This window comes from Vipera ursinii (assembly GCF_947247035.1).
Source record: "Vipera ursinii genome assembly, chromosome: 1".
In the NCBI taxonomy this organism is placed as follows: domain Eukaryota; kingdom Metazoa; phylum Chordata; class Lepidosauria; order Squamata; family Viperidae; genus Vipera; species Vipera ursinii.
This window is the reverse complement of record NC_139512.1, coordinates 208,225,100-208,243,928: the sequence shown is the minus strand read 5'-3', so window position 1 is coordinate 208,243,928 and position 18,829 is coordinate 208,225,100. Positions and strand designations below refer to the sequence as shown.

Here is an 18,829-nt window from a genome sequence, read left to right as displayed (position 1 = left end):
ATTTTCTTCCACCTGAAGCACAAAGTCTAGGTTTCCAAGTAGAAACCAAATTGTGTTTTTTCTTTAATTAAAGCAGTCGAGTTAATCATCTCCGCTAATTCCAGCAACTTTTGCAGCCATTGTGGGAATCAAAGTGTCCTTCCATATTTCTTTTTGCATAAAGTAATCTTGCTTCTGTCATCAAAGTTCCATGTTTCCATTAAACTGCAAGGGCGGTGGTGGGATTCAAATATGTGAACAACTGGTTCTCTGTGTGAATGCTGCTTCCGGAAGTCCATTCTGAGCCTGGGCAACAAAAAAATTAGCTACCGGTTCTGCCGAAGTGGTTTGAACCAGCTTAATCCCACCACTGTGCAAGGGGCTTCTGGTGCTTTGGCTGCAAGGGCCTTGTGATACACTGCTAGGGGTCTGTGATGTTCTGGCTGCTGTCTATACCATTTCAGACAAATGGCTGTCCAGTCTCTTCTTTTTTTATAGACAAGTTTTATTGATTTTGTAATATTTACATGTACATGTATTTGTGAAATAATATGGTGGTTGGGTAGTTAAAATAAGAAAAATAACCAGTTGTAAATAGTTCAGGTTACATCAACAGAGATGCCCTCTCTACTTCCCTTAGTTATTACATAGTCAAAATAGGCAAGTTACTACATTTCTAGTTGTAACCTAGTCAATCAACAAAACTTAAAATATATTTTCAGTAATACATATCAGTATCCTGTTTTTAAATTTTATCTAATTGCAATAGAATATTCTAAAGTGGCCTATAGTATATAGGAAAAAGCTTAATTTTGGGGTAACCCACAGTTCCCTTTTTCAGTAAAGAATAATTCTTTTGTCTACAAAACTTAGATTGTTCATTACAAAGCATTCTTATGTTTTACCATTAAAGTCTAATTTTCATCTTAACAAATCACCAGTTATTAGAAATCTGTTTTTTGCCTTAACCATTCAACAATTATTAAAATGCTATCTTTTATATATAAAATTCTAGGTTCTGTGGTATGATTCAAAAGTAACCACTGAATATTCTATAAGTCATCTTGACCGTACATGAATCATTAAAATACTATCTTTTGATATGTCATTCCTGGTTCTAAGATATAGTTCAGAGTTATATTCTAAACGCTTGATTCTCCAGAAAAGAAGTTGACCTTTAGGAATTTTGAAAAGAAAACCATTATACTGGATGTATTTCCAGCTTGGGATTCTGTATCAAATGATGTTTCTTGGACATTCTACAAGGTCCTTTAAAAAAAAAAAGCTTAGATGCTTTTCCCAAGGACATTGACAGGATAAAGAGTGCCTTGCCTTCTTATTACCTAAATCCCCCCCCCAAAAAAAACCTTTAATTGGAAGCAATTTATATAGAAAAATAGTAATTAAATCCAAAGTATTTATCTGTCTTTAGAAATCCAGTCATACTCTAAAACTGTATTTCACTGTTCATTGTGCACCCACTCCTTTTATATGTTAAAACCAAATAATTTTCCGTAGCAAATCCACTTTCTACTCATCTTTCCGATGCAGTATTTTCAAAGAACCATATAACATGTTTTTTTTGTGATACAAGGCCCAAACAGAGTATTTGGGGGAAAAGTGAAACATAATCCTGCTTTTAGAAACTAATCTGTCATTGAGACCTGAAATGGCAAATTATGTGGTCTGGTGGTTCATTGTAGTCTATGTCTCCTTGGGCCACTGTGGTACCTCCTTTATGTGTTAGACTGGTTATTCTCCTCCAGAGATCAGATCTGATGTTTTTCTCCAGCCTTTTGCCTAAGGGCTTTCAGAAGTTCAATTTAAAGCTATTCACAGTGGAATGATAGGATGTCTTTGTCAAGTCAAAGAAGGAAACAAGGAAATTACTTAAATCAAGGAAATTACTTTTAGTGACATGTTTGGTGTGTGTGTGTGTGTGTTTGTTTGTGTATTCTCCTGAGGTTTAAATTATTAACACACTGTTTTTTTGCTTTGGTTCTTGATAGGCAATCGGATAAATATCCTGGTGAGAAACAGGAATTGCTGGTTTTGCCGAGATGTCACGGCACCACAGCCGGTTTGAAAGAGATTATCGCATAGGATGGGATCGCCGTGAGTGGAATGCCAATGGGAATCATGTAAACAGCAACAGTAACTGTAACAGCACAGTGAACAGCAATAGCAACAATAGGCCAGGTCTTCTGCCTGTACCAATTGTCCCATCCAGATTGCATGCGCCGGCCACAGGGGCTTGCACTACCGTGAACAGCGATGCGATAACCACCCTTTCAGTCAGCAATTCTGCAGCCTCAACAACCAAAGTAAGAAGCGACTTTCTTGTGGTTTTTTTTTGTTGACAAGAAGTTAAATTAAACTTTTTAGAGAGTGTCAATTTTTGCTTTCAGTTGAATTGCCTGTTGATGGTAGTCTGCTCTGGGAGTCTGCTCTCATATTAATTTATAGTGCTCAATTGCCGAGATGTCCACAGACAATTCTTACATTGTGATGGTGAGGTATTGCGGAGATACTCAGAATCAGCCTAAATTTACTATGAAATTCTGAGCATATTACCATAGTATTGGTAATTTTTCATTACAGTTGTCTGGAGCATCAATAGAAAATGCTTACCATGGCCTCTTGGTATCTGTATGACCTTTTTTTAGTCATTTACTTACTATATGTATACTATATTTTATTATAGAATTGTTTAAAGTACTGGTAATGGTGATCTTCTTGGTCCCAGTATATGTAGTACATTGTAATTATTAGCTGGGGTCTCTCATAACACTAAACAACAATGCAGTTGCTTTGTGTTTTGTGAATCATGGTTTATGGCTTGCTGTTTTGTATGACCCATTCTATTCATTATTGAATAAACTATGAAGTAACAGGATACACAAATCAATTTTCTGGTTTACTAGTTTATAATTAAGACTTACTAAATAGAAGCCCAGTATATTTCTCATAGGTTACTGACTTCTTTTCCAGAAGCAGCACAGTTTCTCTTGGAAATTAAAATCCAGAACATTTTTATCATTCAATTGCTGTCAGAGATGCTGTTATCTCTCAGGCTTTAAAAAATTCAACTGTAGAGTCCTTTTCAACACCTTTATTCACTCAGCATGTTGACCTGCGCCACTTTTATCTTCTTCTTACTACAGCCATGATCTCTGCTTAGTAAGACTCTGTCATCTGTTCGAAGCCTTCCTTTCTTGACTTCTTTTTTTACTTAAGATGCATATCTTCATTCAGTACAAATCACCACTGCTTGTGGCTTGTAAATAAGAGCTTCTTTCAGATATTTTTGTAACTTACTTGTTTAGGTTAGACATCATGACTCAAGGGCATTATTGCATCATTTGTGGGATAACATTTTTATGTACAGTACACATAATTTAATATCATTCCGGCTTCTTACAGATGTCTCTACTGTACAGTAATAATAAAAGTGCTTGGCTTCTAATGTCTATACAGACATGTTCATATTGTTTATTAAACAATAAAAGGTAAAGGTTCCCCCGCACATGCATGCTAGTCGTTTCCGACTCTAGGGGCCAGTGCTCATCTCTGTTTCAAAGCCAAAGAGCCAGTGCTTGTCCGAGGACGTCTCCGTGGTCATGTGGCCGGCATGACTGGACGCCAAAGGCGCACGGAACGCTGTTACCTTCCCACCGTAGTGGTCCCTATTTTTCTACTTGCATTTTTTACGTGCTTTCGAACTGCTAGGTTGGCAGATTAGTACTGAAATTATTTTTCATTGCATTCTTCCAGCCCTTTTTAACATCTTAGTCTAGGCATATTTATTGTTTTTAACTGCATCAAACTAATTATAATGAGACACACACACACACACACTTGATTAAGGTAGTCCTTGCCTTATAACAGCAATTGGGACCTGAATTTCCATCTCTAAGCAATGTGTTCATGAAGCATGACATCATGTGACTACATCTTTTAGCAATTCTAGCAGTCTTGGTTTCCCCAATAACCTAGGGATTTTGCGAGTTGCTAAATGAGGACTCCGTGTGATCATAAATTCTGATTTCCTACTGGTTTGCCCTTTGACTGTAGAAGTCGTGATTATGTGATTATGGCTCGCTGGGATGTAATTGCAAGCTGGGTGCTCAACCTCCAGATCATGATCATGTAACCTTGGAGACACCGTGATGTCTGGAAATCCAAGGACCAGTTGCAAGTTCCATTCTTTCACCGCTGTATTAACTTTGTACAGTCACTGAACAAATGTTTGTAAACTGAGGATTTTACTTGTCAAAATAATTTTGTCTATGGGGTATTTGACCTTAAAAACCGTTTCTTATATCTGTTTTTCAAGTAATTTGGCAGTTGGAGACTGCTTTTAATTTCATTAGGCTTTTTTAGGATAATATTTCCCACACTTTTTCCACTTGAGATTTCAAAACTCCTTCCCTGTTTCCAGTTATATAGTTAGTCTTTCAGTAGACACTGTAGAGTTGTTTGTTTGTTCATGTGTGCATCACTATCCCTGTCTTTATCACTCTATATTTCCTCAGAAAATACCAGGGCAATATATCAAGTAGAATACAAAATAGGTTAATATTACAGAAAGGAAAAGCCAACAGAGACCAATTAAACTGGAACAGTATAACTTATTTTTTGTTAGGGAAAGTAAAAGTACAGTCCATTAAATCAATCAAATAGTAAAACTGGATTTTAACTGGATTAATTTTTTTTTAAAAAAATCAACATGTTTTAACACTAACCTACAATAGTTGTGTGATGATAGATATTCCAGAGTTATGGACCTTCTTATCGGATAATTAGTTCCAGCATCATTAAGAGGGGTAAAATAATTTCAGATAAGTAGCAGAATAAAGGGAGAGCTGCTCCTTTAAATAATGGGTTTCTATGTTATTTAGTGTATTAACATACGAAAAGTATTATTTGAAGTTAATTTGGTTGACATCGGCTTTTCCCTGACTGATAGAACATGAAGTTGGCTATAAGCTTGAAAAAATTGTTCTCCTCGCTAATGGACCATCATGCTCACATTTCAGCAAAGAACCCTTCTCTTAACAATGCCTTTAAAATAGACATTTCTTAAATGTTAATGTCAAAAGAGGTCTTCTACATTAAGTCCGCTCGGATAAACATTCCAGTTTTCTCACCAAAGCCCTCATGCCTATAACATTTTGCATGTTGTAGAATTTTTTCCTGAATGGGATTAAGGGATATTCTGAAGTCAGTGCTCCCAACGAGAGCAAAAATGTGGCTTCACAGAGGTAGGAGGATAGCAGACATAATTCAGTGCTACCAGTTAGCTAAGCAACAGTATAAAGATACTTGTCTCAAGACATGGCTATATCTTGGAGAAGTTTTTTTTTCAAAACCATGCACAGATGATTTATACCATCAACATCAACCTAAACCCTTGATATAAAAGTTCGTCACCCAGTCAGATGTTCAGACTGGATTTGGCATTTTTTTCAGCCTATCAAGTCCTTCCCAAGGACCTACAGTTGCAAGAAAAAGTATGTAAACCCTTTGGGATTATGTGGTTTTTTGCATGAACTGGCCATAAAATGCGCTCTAAACGTCATGTAAGTCACAACAATAGAAAAACACAGTCTGCTTAAAATAATACTACACAAACATTAGCTGTTGTCATGTTTTAATTGAAGATAAGATGGAAACATTCACATCTGTCCATCTTTGAAGTTTGCAAAAGAGCACCTGGATGTTCCACAGCACTACTGGCAAAATATACTGTGGACAGATGAAACCAAAACTGAGTTGTTTGGGAAAAACACACAACACTATGTGTGGAGAAAAAAAAGCACAGCACACCAACATCAAAACCTCATCCCCACTGTAAAACATGGCGGAGGGAGCATCATGGTTTGGGGCTGCTTTGCTGCCTCAGGGCCTGGATGGATTGTTGTCATTGATGGGAAAATGAATTCCAGAGTTTATCAGGACATTTTGCAGGAAAACGTACGACCATCTGTCCGCCAACTGAAGCTCCGCAGAGGATGGGTGATGCAACAGGACAATGACCCAAAGCATACAAGTAATTCAACAAAACAATGGCTTCAACAGAACAGAATACGCCTTCTGGAGTGGCCCAGTCAGAGTCCTGACCTCAACCCGATTGAAATGCTGTGACATGACCTTAAGAGAGCGATTCACACCAGACATCCCAAGAATATTGCTACACTGAAACAGTTTTGTGCAGAGGAGTGGTCCAAAATTACTCCAGATCATTGTGCAGGTCTGATCTGCAACTGCAGGAAACGTTTGGTTGAGGTTATTGCTGCCAAAGGAGGGTCAACCAGTTATTAAGTCCAAAGGTTCAGATACTTTTTCCACCCTGCACTGTGAATGTTTCCATCTTATCTTCAATTAAAACATGACAACAGCTAATGTTTGTGTAGTATTATTTTAAGCAGACTGTGTTTTTCTATTGTTGTGACTTACATGACGTTTAGAGCGCATTTTATGGCCAATTCATGCAAAAAACCACATAATCCCAAAGGGTTCACATACTTTTTCTTGCAACTGTAAGATAGGCAGATGATATAAATATTTATATTGACATCTTATTTAGAACAGTTGTTTTCTAATCTTTACTCTTTTCCTTGTTTCTGTCATCCTAGTCCTCTTTAGTTTGTTGTTGTTAGCTGCGAAGTTGTATCCGACCCATCGCGACCCCATGGACAAGGTTCCTCCAGGCCTTCCTGTCCTCTACCATCTTCTGGAATCCATTTAGGCTCACGCCTACTGCTTCAGTGACTCCATCCAGCCACCTCATTCTCTATCGTCCCCTTCTCCTGCCCTCAATCTTTCCCAGCATTAGGCTCTTCTCCAGTGAGTCCTTCCTTCTCATTAGGTGGCCAAAGGCTTTGAGTTTCAACTTCAGGATCTGGCCTTCTAAAGAGCAGTCAGGGTTGATCTCCTCTAGGACTGATCAATCTGATTGCCTTGCAGTCCAAGGGACTCTTTAGTTAGGACACTGATAAAAAGTAAGTAAAATATTTGGGGGCTGCTGTGCAATTAAATCCCCTTTTGTGGAAAATAGTAAGCTCCCAACACTGACAGGATGTGCAGGACAAACAAATAAATACATTTAAGATTGTTTATTTCTTCATGTCAAGTTTATAGAATAGCTAAGTTGTTTAAAAATACATTTTGAGCGTAAAAGGCAGACCAGCAGATTTTGTGGAAATGGTTGTGATAGTTGAATGGAAATACATGCACTTCTGGTTTTCACTTTATAATAGACAAAAAGCTTTCCTAAAGTCTTTTAATGATTGCAGGTGCCAAATAAAACAGATGTGTAAGGGGGTGAGGACAGTAAATTTATTTAAAGAAAGCCAAATTTGATACTTTCAGCTATGTTTCCATACCACATTTGTTCTACCACAATATTAAAGAAATAAATTGATGCAGAAGAGAGGAAAACACTTCTGTTATATAGCTAGTCTGGACCGTGTAGACCGCATGGACGACTCGGACAACTGGTTACAGCATCAGATCACTCTTTATTGAATGGACACACCGGACTGAGACAAAGAGCACTCAGGGTCCTTCATATACACCTAGCCAGGTGAACCTGGGACCAATCTGCTCGTCTGGATTTCCTGCCGTGGACTATCCAGCCAATCCAGATAGAGTACGTCGCCACCTGGTGGAGTCACTGGCTCCATGCTGTAAAACTATATACATAACACCCCTTCCCCCCATATGTAATAAACACAACAATTAACAACACACAGTGTATATCTGATTATTGGACACTACTAGACCCTAAAATACCCCTGTCTCAAAACCTCACAAACTCCTCTAGATATGTCGGTGACCTATGAGTCCTGGCGGACCGTTTCAGTGTTCGTTCCTTGTTCATGTCACACGGGTCCACAATTTGGTCATCTGTTTCACCCTGATCCCATGCCCTATTGACCCCCGCGTCATTTTGGACATGGCCGTGTTGTTGCTCGGCCCCACCAATGCTTCTGGGTAACTGACTACTATCCGCATGTTCTTCCACCTCCCCCTGACCCGAAGGAAATGAGTAAGATGAAGATGGTAGGTCATGTTGAGGTGCTTGCGCTTTTTCTGGGGCCCACCTCCTCAATTGATCCAGATGTCTCCTGACCTGGCAGCCGTCCTCCACCTCTACATTATATGATACAGGGCCCGTTTTATCAACCACCACCCCTTGAATCCACACATGTCCAGGACCATAGTTCCTGACCCAAACCATATCTCCAATGTGCAGTTCTCTCGGAGTGTCGGGTTGCTCCGTTTGTGCAGCCACTCTGTCTGGGTGCAGTCTGTCCAACTTAGTGATGAGGCGATGTCCCCAACGTAACTCAGCAGGACTCTTGCCCATAGATGTGTACGGTGTGATGTGTTGTGCTAAGAGGAATTGAGCCAACCTTTGATGCCAGTCTCCACTGATGATGTGCCTCAATGTGTCCTTAGTCGTTCTCACCATTCATTCTGCAAGACTGTTAGACAACGGGTGGAAGGGTGCAGAGGTGACATGCCTAATCAAGTTGGCCCTGGTGAATGCCTGGAAATCAGCAGATGTGAATTGTGGGCCATTGTCAGAGACAAACATATCAGGTAACCCATGAGTTGCAAATAGTCCCCTGAGCACCTGGATAGTCTTAGCCGTAGTCATGCTAGTGACAGGGACTACTTCAAGCCATTTAAATGACTGTTCACAACTACCAAAAACAGCTGACCCTGAAAAGGACCCGCATAATCAATGTGTACCCTTGACCACGGAGTATGAGTTGTTTCCCACTTGTGTACTGGTGCTTGCGGCTGTTCCGGCCTTGACCTTTGACATGTATAGCACCCGGCTACCTGCTCTTCTATGGCTTTGTCAAGACCCGGCCACCACAAGTAACTTCGAGCTAGTGCCTTCATCCTGACTATGCCAGGTTGACCCTCATGTAGCGACTGCAAAACTCTCTCCCGCAGTTTGTCCGGGATGATAACTCTGCTACCCCACAACAAGCATCCTTTATAAGAAGACAACTCATGCCTTCTCATGAAATATGCCTGAAACTCTGGGCCAGGACTCTTTTCTTGCCACCCGGACGCCACCCACGTGAGGACTCTGCACAGTACCTTGTCCGTCCTGGTGCCCACAGCAATGTCCTTCACCTGAAGTGGACAATCTGGATGGCTAGGATCTGCTCCGCTGGTGCTGGTGCTGGGTCCGGATCCATGGTCATTAATGGTAATCTGCTTAATGCATCAGTGTGGCCCATATCCTTCCCTGGTCTGTGGACCAGTTTGCAAGTATAGGCAGATAAGAATATAGACCACCTTAGCATTCTTGGGGACAGAATTTGAGGTGTTTGTTTATCAGTGGTGAACAGCCCCAACAATGGTTTGTGATCTGTAAAAATAGTTGAATTCTCTGCCATACAGATAATCATGGAATTTCTTGACTCCCGTCATGATTGCTAAGGCCTCCTTGTCAATTTGGGCATAATTCCTCTCTGCCTTTGACAGAGTTCTGGAATAATATGCAATAGACCTTTGCTCCCCATTTGCTTCTATGTGGCTTAATACAGCGCCCACACCATAAGGGGATGCATCACAAGCAATGCATATGGGCTTATTTTCCATAAAATGCGTAACAGTTGAATCACTGGACAAAAGCTGTTTAAGATTCCTGAAACTCTGTTCATGGATTGTGTCCAGTTCCATGGGGATTTCTTATCTAATAATCTATGTAAAGGCTCCACAATTGCTGCTTTGTGGGGCAAAAACGCATGATAGAAATTAAGTAACCCCAGGAATGCTTGCAATTCAGCCTTATTCGTTGGGGTTGGAGCCATTTTAATTGCTCTCACTTTAGAGTCTGTAGGGTGTATTCCCTTGGCATCAATCCTGAACCCTAAAAATTCAGTGGATGCCACTCCTATACTGCACTTACCTCTTTTTAGTTTGAGCCCAGCAAAGCGAAATCTGCTTAAAACAGCCTGCAGCCTGCCAGCCAAGATCTCCTCAGACTCTCTAGCAATCAGAACATCATCAAAATAAGGACATACCCCAGGAATTCCCTTCAGAGTCCTTTCCATCACGTCTTGGAATATCCCAGGCACTACAGAGATGCCAAACTGCAAGCGCTTGACTCTAAACACTCCTCTATGTGTCACTATAGTTTGAGCATCTGCCGTTTCCTTGGTAACGGAGCTGCTGATACGCTTGCGCCAAATCTAACTTAGCAAAGATGGCGCCGCCCTGGACTGCAGAGAGGACGTGTTGGGACCAGGTAAGCGTGCAGATTCAAGGCCTTATAATCTGCACATATTCTTACCTCTCCATTTGCCTTTAGTGGGGTCACAATAGGGGTCTCCCATTCTCCCCCTTCAACGGGCTCTAGCACCCCTTGTTCTACGAGCCTGTCCAATTCGCTCTCAATTTTATGTTTGAGAGCGAATGGGACTCTTCGGGGCTTGATTCAGACTGGTAGTACACTGGGGTTTAGCTTGAAATTAATAGGGGGGCCATTGTATTTTCCCAGCTTTTCCTCGAATATGTCTGCAAATGATTGAAGGCGAGTGGAAGGCAAGCTTCTGAAGCTAGTACAATGGATTCATTTGTCTTGACCTCCACTCCTGGATGTTATGGAACTCATTTGTTGGTTGCTGAAATCTATCGTTGCTCCAGATGTTTGAGATTATTGAGCAGCCTTTGTTGTCAAAAGGAAAACATTGATCAAATAATTATTCTGAAGACAATATTTCTGTAGTTAATATAGTGAAACATAGAGTCTCAGGAGATTTTCCTTTGCGCTTAACATCCAACTAGCAGAAACAAAGTTATTTCTGAATCTACCCAGACAACACACTTTTTATTTATTTTTATGTTTATGTTTTATTTTATGTTTTATTTAATTTATATACCGCCCTTCTCCCTGGGGACTCAGGGCGGTTCACAGGGCATATAAATAAAAATACAATACTATACAAAAGTTAAAACAAAGATTAAATCAGTGCCCAATTAAAAAACAATAATACAATCTAAAATGACAATTTAAAACCCAACTCCCCCATCAGGCCAGACCGGCCAATTCAAACAAATGGGTCTTCAGACCACGACGGAAAGTTCGGAGGTCCGATGCCGTCCGGAGCTCCACCGGCAGTTGGTTCCACAAAGCCGGGGCACCCACAGAGAAGGCTCTCCCCCTGGGGGCCGCCAGTCGGCATTCCCTGACCGGAAGCACCCTGAGGAGGCCCTCTCTGTGGGAACGCACAGGGCGGAGGGGAGTTGAAGCCGGCAGCAGGTGGTCCCCGAGGTACCCCGGACCCATGCCATGTAGGGACTTAAAGATCATAACTAAGACCTTGAACCTCACCCGGAAGACAACTGGTAACCAATGCAGCTCGCGGAGCAAAGGTGTAACATGGGAGTACCGGGAAACTCCCAAGACAACTCTCGCGGCCGCATTCTGTACCAGTTGGAGCCTCCGAGTGGTCTTCAAGGGAAGCCCCATGTAGAGAGCATTACAGTAGTCAAGGCGAGAGGTCACGAGCGCATGAGTGACCGTGCACAGGGCATCCCGGTCCAGATAGGGCCGCAACTGGCGCACCAGGCGAACCTGGGCAAAAGCCCCCCTAGTCACGGCCACTATTTTATTTTATTTTATATTTTTGTATCATTTCATCAATTGATATTGGTGTCATTTAGGTAATGATGTAAACGATGCAGATTAGTGCAGATGACACACAAATGTCAGATGTGCAAAGGATACAAATTATATGAGTTATATGATTCTGATTTAACAGACTTTGGGCTTTAATGAAAACCCCTTCATCCTGACGGTCTGTTAAATTGAGGTTTTACTGTAACTAATTTTTAAGACCGATTTCCACAGGAGATTAAATCATCACAATATTGTTATTAAATGTTTACATGAAAATGGAAATGGAAATGTTTTTTAAAGGATAGCTGATCATATATTTCAGCACAGTGGTTACGTGGATCTATCCTAGATATATTGATCAAACCTCATGGTTATATTGCTTGCATTAAAAGGAAAAAGAGCTCAGGATAAAGTTTGTGTGTACAATATTACAGTTTTTAATACTACTGATCTTGGGAGTGTTCTTGGTATGCTGTTTTTCACTGATATAAGGATCTCCTTGTACAATCCTTTCTTTGGTTTCACACTTATTGGAAAAATCCTTTATCTGGAACATTTAAACTGAAGGATATATTTTTAAAGTTTTATATTTCTAATAATATTTAATTAAAGTTATTCAAGCCTCATGTTTGAGAGGAGATGGAGTTTTTTCTGGCATTACTTTAAGGAAGGGAGGATTTGGGGATAAAGTTTTATGTAAGTTTTAAAATCAAGGCTGCTTTTGTTGACAAAGGTAACATATTTTAACATTACATGCCTTCCTTTGAGAGAGATCAAGGTTTTCAAATAGCACCAAGAAAAAAAAAGGTGGGGGGGAAGGAAAGCAACTGATAGAAGTTGTCACTTGAATCAATTGTTAGGATTTTCCTTTTATTGCTCCTCTGGGATATCCATGTTCTCCATGTCAATTTAGATTAAATTGGCCTGCAGGATCCCAGCAGAGTTGACTTCTCTGATGTCACAGAATATGATTGGCCTTCTGCTCTCATGAAGGCAAGGGCTGCTGCTTTAACACCACCAAGCACAAAACAAGTATTTTGAGAGGAAAATACCCACCTTTGGCCTGCCTAGTCCTCTTTTCAAAGAATGCAATATCGTCTGTGTCCGTTATTTCTCTCACTTTCACTCAGGCGACCAAGAATGAGAACGCTACTGCATCATCATTGCAATAAAATTCAGGTAAAATTATCTGTCATCATGGAACTCCTGCCTCTGCATGGCTTGTGGATAAATTTCTGTGGCTCCTAATGGAAGAGGAGGAATTAAATATTGAACAGAATTGAGACAGATTTCCACCAGAGCATTTCTGAAAGCCCCAGGTTTTTCTTTCTTTTCTATTTTTCTTCAGTTCTTTTTTTTCTTGGACCTTTTTGCTTTTTCTTATTTTTTTCTTCCTTACTTTATATTAGTCTATGTTAGCCTTTAGCTTTTTATTTATGCATTGTGACTCTCTCTCTCTCTCTCTCTCTCTCTCTCTCTCTCTCTCTGTGTGTGTGTGTGTGTGTGTGTGTGTGTGTGTGTTACATTTGGGCCTCCTGTTTTTCCTCCAAAACCTGACCATCCTTCTGATGTACCTGTTTTGGAAAACTCACCCTATACCTCCTTATTTGGATTCTGTTTCTCAGCCAAGGCTATTGGTTTGTCTGGACCATTTGGGAGGCAAACATTTCTAGGCTGTTTCTCTTTCCTTCTTGTCTTCTTTTCATCTTTCACCCACAGTTCTCACCCTCCCATCTTCAAAACATAGCAACTAGAAGACAAACATAGTTGTGTTCCAGCAGATAATATAAAAAGACTGCAAAATGAGTTCCTGAAGAAAGGGTAGGTTATAAATCAAATAAATAAGTTAGCTTGCTAGCTAGTTATTGGCCAGAGGTTTCCTATCCTTCCTGTCTGTAGACTACAATAAGCCTCAAACCAGTGTATTATTTAAAGCTCCATGGCATGAAGGAAGGGCTTCAGTAATGATTGACTGAGAAGTGTTTAAAGTTCCAAAGAATATAAGTAAGTTCAGGATGGAGTTTGTTAAAAATGAAAAGACTTTGTTTCCAATCAGAGGCTATCTACCTGGGCCTTTGTTGTTCCTTCTTTCCATCCTGACAGACTTATATCATGGATATTTTAATTTGCTTACAGATGTTTAAACGACTCCTTCCATCTCCATGACGATATGACATCATACTGTCCAAAGAAGCAGTCATAGATAGTTATCCATATCATTTACTGTATTTTCCAAACCCTGCGGCATGTGGCAAAATCAGAATTTGTTCCAAGTTAGGGCAATTAGGGTACTGTTTGGTTCTTATGTTAGTGATATACTGTAAGATGCATCTTTTGGCTATAACATCTGTTAAACCTCTTGAAACCCTTTTGCTCTGTTATCTCTTTAGTAATATTTTAACAAAGATAAAAACTAATAGTGATATTTAGAATAAAGGAAAGAAGGACGATAAGAGGAAAAAAGAAAGAAAGCCGAAAGTGTAGGAAGGAAAAAGAAAGAAAATAAAAGAAGTAGCTTCTGATTTTCTTGACAGCAGTTGTAAATATAAATTTACCTCTTACGCCTCTGTGGTTACAAGCAGGACTTTCATTTGGTCCCTCTGTAGGATGTACTGCTAAAGATTATGTTGCTAAAGATCTGTTTGTCACCCAGGTGGGGGGAAAATGCATCCTTTCATTCTATTCAGTGTAGTCCAGGGGTGTCAAACTGCCGGCCTCCAGGCCGGATGCGTCATGCCGAAACCACTCCATTGCTGGCAATGGAAAAAAAAGTCACGATACATCATGACACATCACATGACATTGGGAGTTTGATACCCCTGGTCTAGGCAGTAAGTGCATACCTTGATTTGGAAAAGTATTTTATGGACTTTGGTTTTTATTTGTTGCTGGGTCATGTTTTAAATGAAATCCTTAGGTTACAAAAGAAAAATCAACAAAACAGAAAGACAAAAACAAGAATAGGCCAGAAGATGAGTATGAAGCAAAAGGAAATGCCATAATGATTTAGTTGAAAGTAATAGTAGTCATTTGAGGGATTCCATCAAGAAGCTCTTTGTTGTGCTAGACACCATGGAGCTTTGATAGTAGAAGCCCTCAGAAAGGATTCTTTTGAACATTTTACTTAAAAATAACCATTTATAGAAACAATAATATTTTACACAACCATTATTTTTTTTGCAATTCAAGCAGGACTAGTAACGGCTATACTATTGTAATAATTTAGTTTAAGCTATTATATCAAATAAAACAATGGTGAAACTTATAAATTTATGAAATGTAATTGTTCCATTGAAAATCCTAGATAAATGCACATTTTTAATGGAAGGATGAGCTTGCTTGCTTTTGCATATTTTCTGAAATACGAATTTTATTCTCAAGACTGCCAATTTCACTCATTAAAACGAAGGAGAAAAAGAAAAAAAATACTTCCTTGCCTTAAATCAGCTTCTCTTACGCAGCTCTTCCAATGCTGCAGCTTGCAAAACACTGATAGGTTGTCAGTTGCTTTGGGGCAGAAACGAATGGATTGAGATGACCATTACAGCCCACCTGCTCTTTCCCTTCCAGCTCAGTGCTTGTCAATTTCCCTCCCACACTTTCAGTTTCCTCTTCATCCTTCTTTCCTCTTCTCTCCTCTGTTGGTATTTCCCTCTGCAGAATAAAAAGAGAGCTTGCATAAAATCTCAGGCTTTGAAAGACAAGGACTCTGGAACTTTTTTGTCACCTTAAACTACTTCAATTTACTAAGAAGGGGATTGTAGGGACTGTCCCTATCAGGATGGATAATAATAGATAATTTTTTAAAAAAATAAATTAAAAAAAATCGGATTTTTAAAAATTTAAATCAATTTTTTTATTTAAATTGGATTTTTTTTTATTTTTATCAAATTTATTTTAATAAAAGGCTTTTGGAGTAAAAATCTATCTAAAGATAGTTTTCTGTTTAAGATACATTAATAATTTAGTTTACTCAGCATGAAATGGAGCTTAGGTTATGTAGCATGAGGCTGTATACTCTGCAATATTGACATTTTTGGTAAATTCATTCAGTGAATCCAAGCGCCGCAAGCTGAGAAAACGTGCACTGCACTGATGCATTCACACAATTTCACAGTAAACATGAGATAAATCATAAAACAAAGTTTAGGAATATTCTTTTATCCCATTGTTTTGCAAACCTAAGTACATTACAAACTGTATGATTGTACCAGTTAAATAAAAGAATTTAAGTAGTTTTCCAGCTATGTGTGATTAACTTATTAGCCTAAAATCGGTTCTGCTATCGATGTTTTACTAACCTGACAGCTTATTATTCTAAATAGGAAACCATTTTGTTTGCAAATAATATTAAAGATTCTAACTACCAGCAAGAATGAATCTTTACCTTTAAAGAGCAATGGTAATTTCAGATCCATCATGGCAGCGCCTGTTAGCGGGCATCCAATCACCTGCTGCCCACCACGTCCCTCACCTTGTTGTGTCACTACCGCATCACCAGCTGTCCCATTAAAGTGAGTGGGGCTGTCGGTGAGTCAACAGCAGGTCAGAGGAGGAGCTGGTGCAGGACAGAGATGACAGTTGCTCTTTAAAAATTATGATTTAAATCGACTTGATTTAAATCAAATCCACTCTGGTCCCTGTACAGTCATTCTCAAAACTGGAGAGACTGCATGATGTTGTGATGCTGAATTGGGACTAAGGAGACCCAGGTTCAGCTCTTCACCAATCTACGGTGCTCACTGTATCTTGGGCTCCCAAAGGAAAGGTAAAGGTATAAGCATAAGAATAAATACTTACCTGACAAGGTCATTGTAGCAATAGATGTTAAGAAAATCACGGTGCATTAGTTAGAGTTGCTATACCCAGGCTGCAAAAAAACTAGATCAGTAGATGGCAGAGAAGGGACGCAGTGGCTCAGTTGGTTAGGACGCTGAGCTTGTTGATCAGAAGGTCAGCAGTTTGGCAGGTCGAATCCCGAGTGCCGTGTAACAGAGTGAGCGCCTGTTACTCGTCCCAGCTTCTGCCAACCTAGCAGTTGGAAAGCACGTAAGAATGCAAGTAGAAAAATAGGAACCACTATGGTGGGAAGGTAACAGCGTTCCATGCGCCTTTGGCGTCTAGTCATGCCAGCCACATGACCACAGAGACGCCCTCGGACAAGTGCTGGCTCTTTGGCTTTGAAACGGAGATGAGCACCGGCCCCTAGAGTTGGAAACGACTAGCACGCATGTGCGGGAGAACCTTTACCTTTACCTTTAGATGGCAGAGATTACAGACTAATAACTCTTTCCTGACATCTAGTGGTTTTCTAAATCTCTACAGCCCAGGTACCGGATTCCTAAACAAATAATTCAATCTGAAAACTTACTTATTTCCCATCCATTTTATTGGATAGATCTTGATCTATTTCAGCCTTCCCATAAACTGGCATATTCAGAACAGTGTTTCATGATGTAGGTTCAACCCTCTGAATTCGCCAGGCAATATGACCATTGCTGAAAATTCCCTAAGTTGAAACCCTACATCTGGAAATTGATTATTTATAGTAGTTACTACAAATACAAATGGAATTTAATTGTTGAGGAATTATTATTTTTTTTGTTTGTTTGTTTTACTATTATCTCTGCAACTGCTGTCATTATTGTTTCCTACAGACTCATTCGTTCTGAACCGTATAAAATTGTTCCCAAATCAAGATTTAACATTTCTATATGTTTCCTATTAAAGGAAATCTCAAAAGGCTACAATAGTAAAAAGTACAGTTAAAAACAATATGTTAATAACAATATGCATTAAGATGTTTTATAAAAGACAATACAAAATTACATCAAGAGGATAAACATTCAAATTAACAGAACGTAAAAGCTGCGATTAAAAAACTAAAAATTATGGCAGCATTAACACATTATTAAAAGACTTGAGAGAATAAAATGTTTTTGCTTTGCATCAAGAAGACAGCAAAAGATGGCACAATTATGCTTAATTGCTTTAGAAGAGCATTTCCCGTCTCCAATTTGGGATTGCTATAAAATGAAACCAACTATTTCCAAAAGGCAAACATACAAAGGCTTTATGATCGTCTTTTATATTTTTAGTTGAGCTTGATGTGATGTTTTTCATATTCAGAAAAAAAAGTGCCTCACTTCACCCCCTTTCTCTTAGGTCAGTTATTATTCGCTTATCTTCCTTGAACAGTGTGCAGATTCCATGTCTCTTACATGTCTCTTAGGGACATTTGGTCTTCATTTCAGTTGCATAATTTGTAGTAGATGTGTTTTACTTTAAAGATGGAAAGCTTACAAGGTCTCTTTAACGGCAGATTAACTATAGCCAAAAGTGTGTTTCTGTATTTAATAAATTAAACTTCCATCATCTCTGATAATTAATTCAACAAATCAAAATAATAATAAGTTGTTAAAATGCTTGTTTTATTGATTTCCTGAGTGTTTAGTGTATATCAAGAGACCTAGGAGCTGTGGCCAAATTCTAGTCCGAAGTGTCTTGAAGATGAAAGTCTTGTAGTGTAAGAACTAATTTACATCACAAAGCACTTAGAAAATTACATCTGCACCACATGGTAAGATGTTTCTAAACCTTATACTTGGAAATTTATAAAAAAAACAAGAGAAAGACTTTCCAGGAACTGCAGTCTGGTCAATGTATTTGCTGGGAGCTCTTTCCTTTTCTATCACATTATTCATTTCCTTCTCTGCATGTATCTTTTTCTTCTTTTAACTTTACTTGAATCTATTTGTAGATTCAAATGAAACAAGGAATTCTTTAGATATAAAAGGCACTGCTGTCACCCGCATTTGTCTGATTTCAGAGAAATTAGAAACCTTTTTTCCCCCGTACAGGAAAAGCATTCGCTCTTCTGCTAGAGAGAAGTTCCCTGAGGAGGGGGTCCAGCATGAGTCTGAAAGCTCAGAAGACTAAAACTCTGGTCCCTGTGACCCAGCCAGATTGGATCCTGCAAAAGCAAATAGCATTTGTTAAAAGGTTTAATCCCCACCACAACCCCTGAAATTCTATGGATCCTCTTTTGCAATATGCTGTCAACTCAAAGAATGTTCCTTTTCCCCCTATATACTACGATGCGATAGTAAACAAGAATGTAAAATAGTTCAGAAAACCTATCAGCAGTTCATAGGTATGTGGCTTTGTTTATACTATTAATTTCCCTCACAGAAGCAT

At 39.3% G+C, this 18,829-nt stretch overlaps 1 protein-coding gene across 1 annotated transcript in view; it reads left to right on the top strand.

Moving 5' to 3' along the window:
- The window catches only part of KLHL29 (kelch like family member 29), a 440,642-nt gene that overhangs the window by 144,898 nt on the left and 276,915 nt on the right, over positions 1-18,829 (top strand). Inside the window, exon 2 of the mRNA XM_083351877.1 lies at positions 1,989-2,303. Within this exon, the coding sequence (XP_083208003.1) occupies positions 2,040-2,303 (264 nt within the window). The 5' untranslated portion in view covers positions 1,989-2,039. The remainder of the gene's footprint in view (positions 1-1,988; positions 2,304-18,829) is intronic.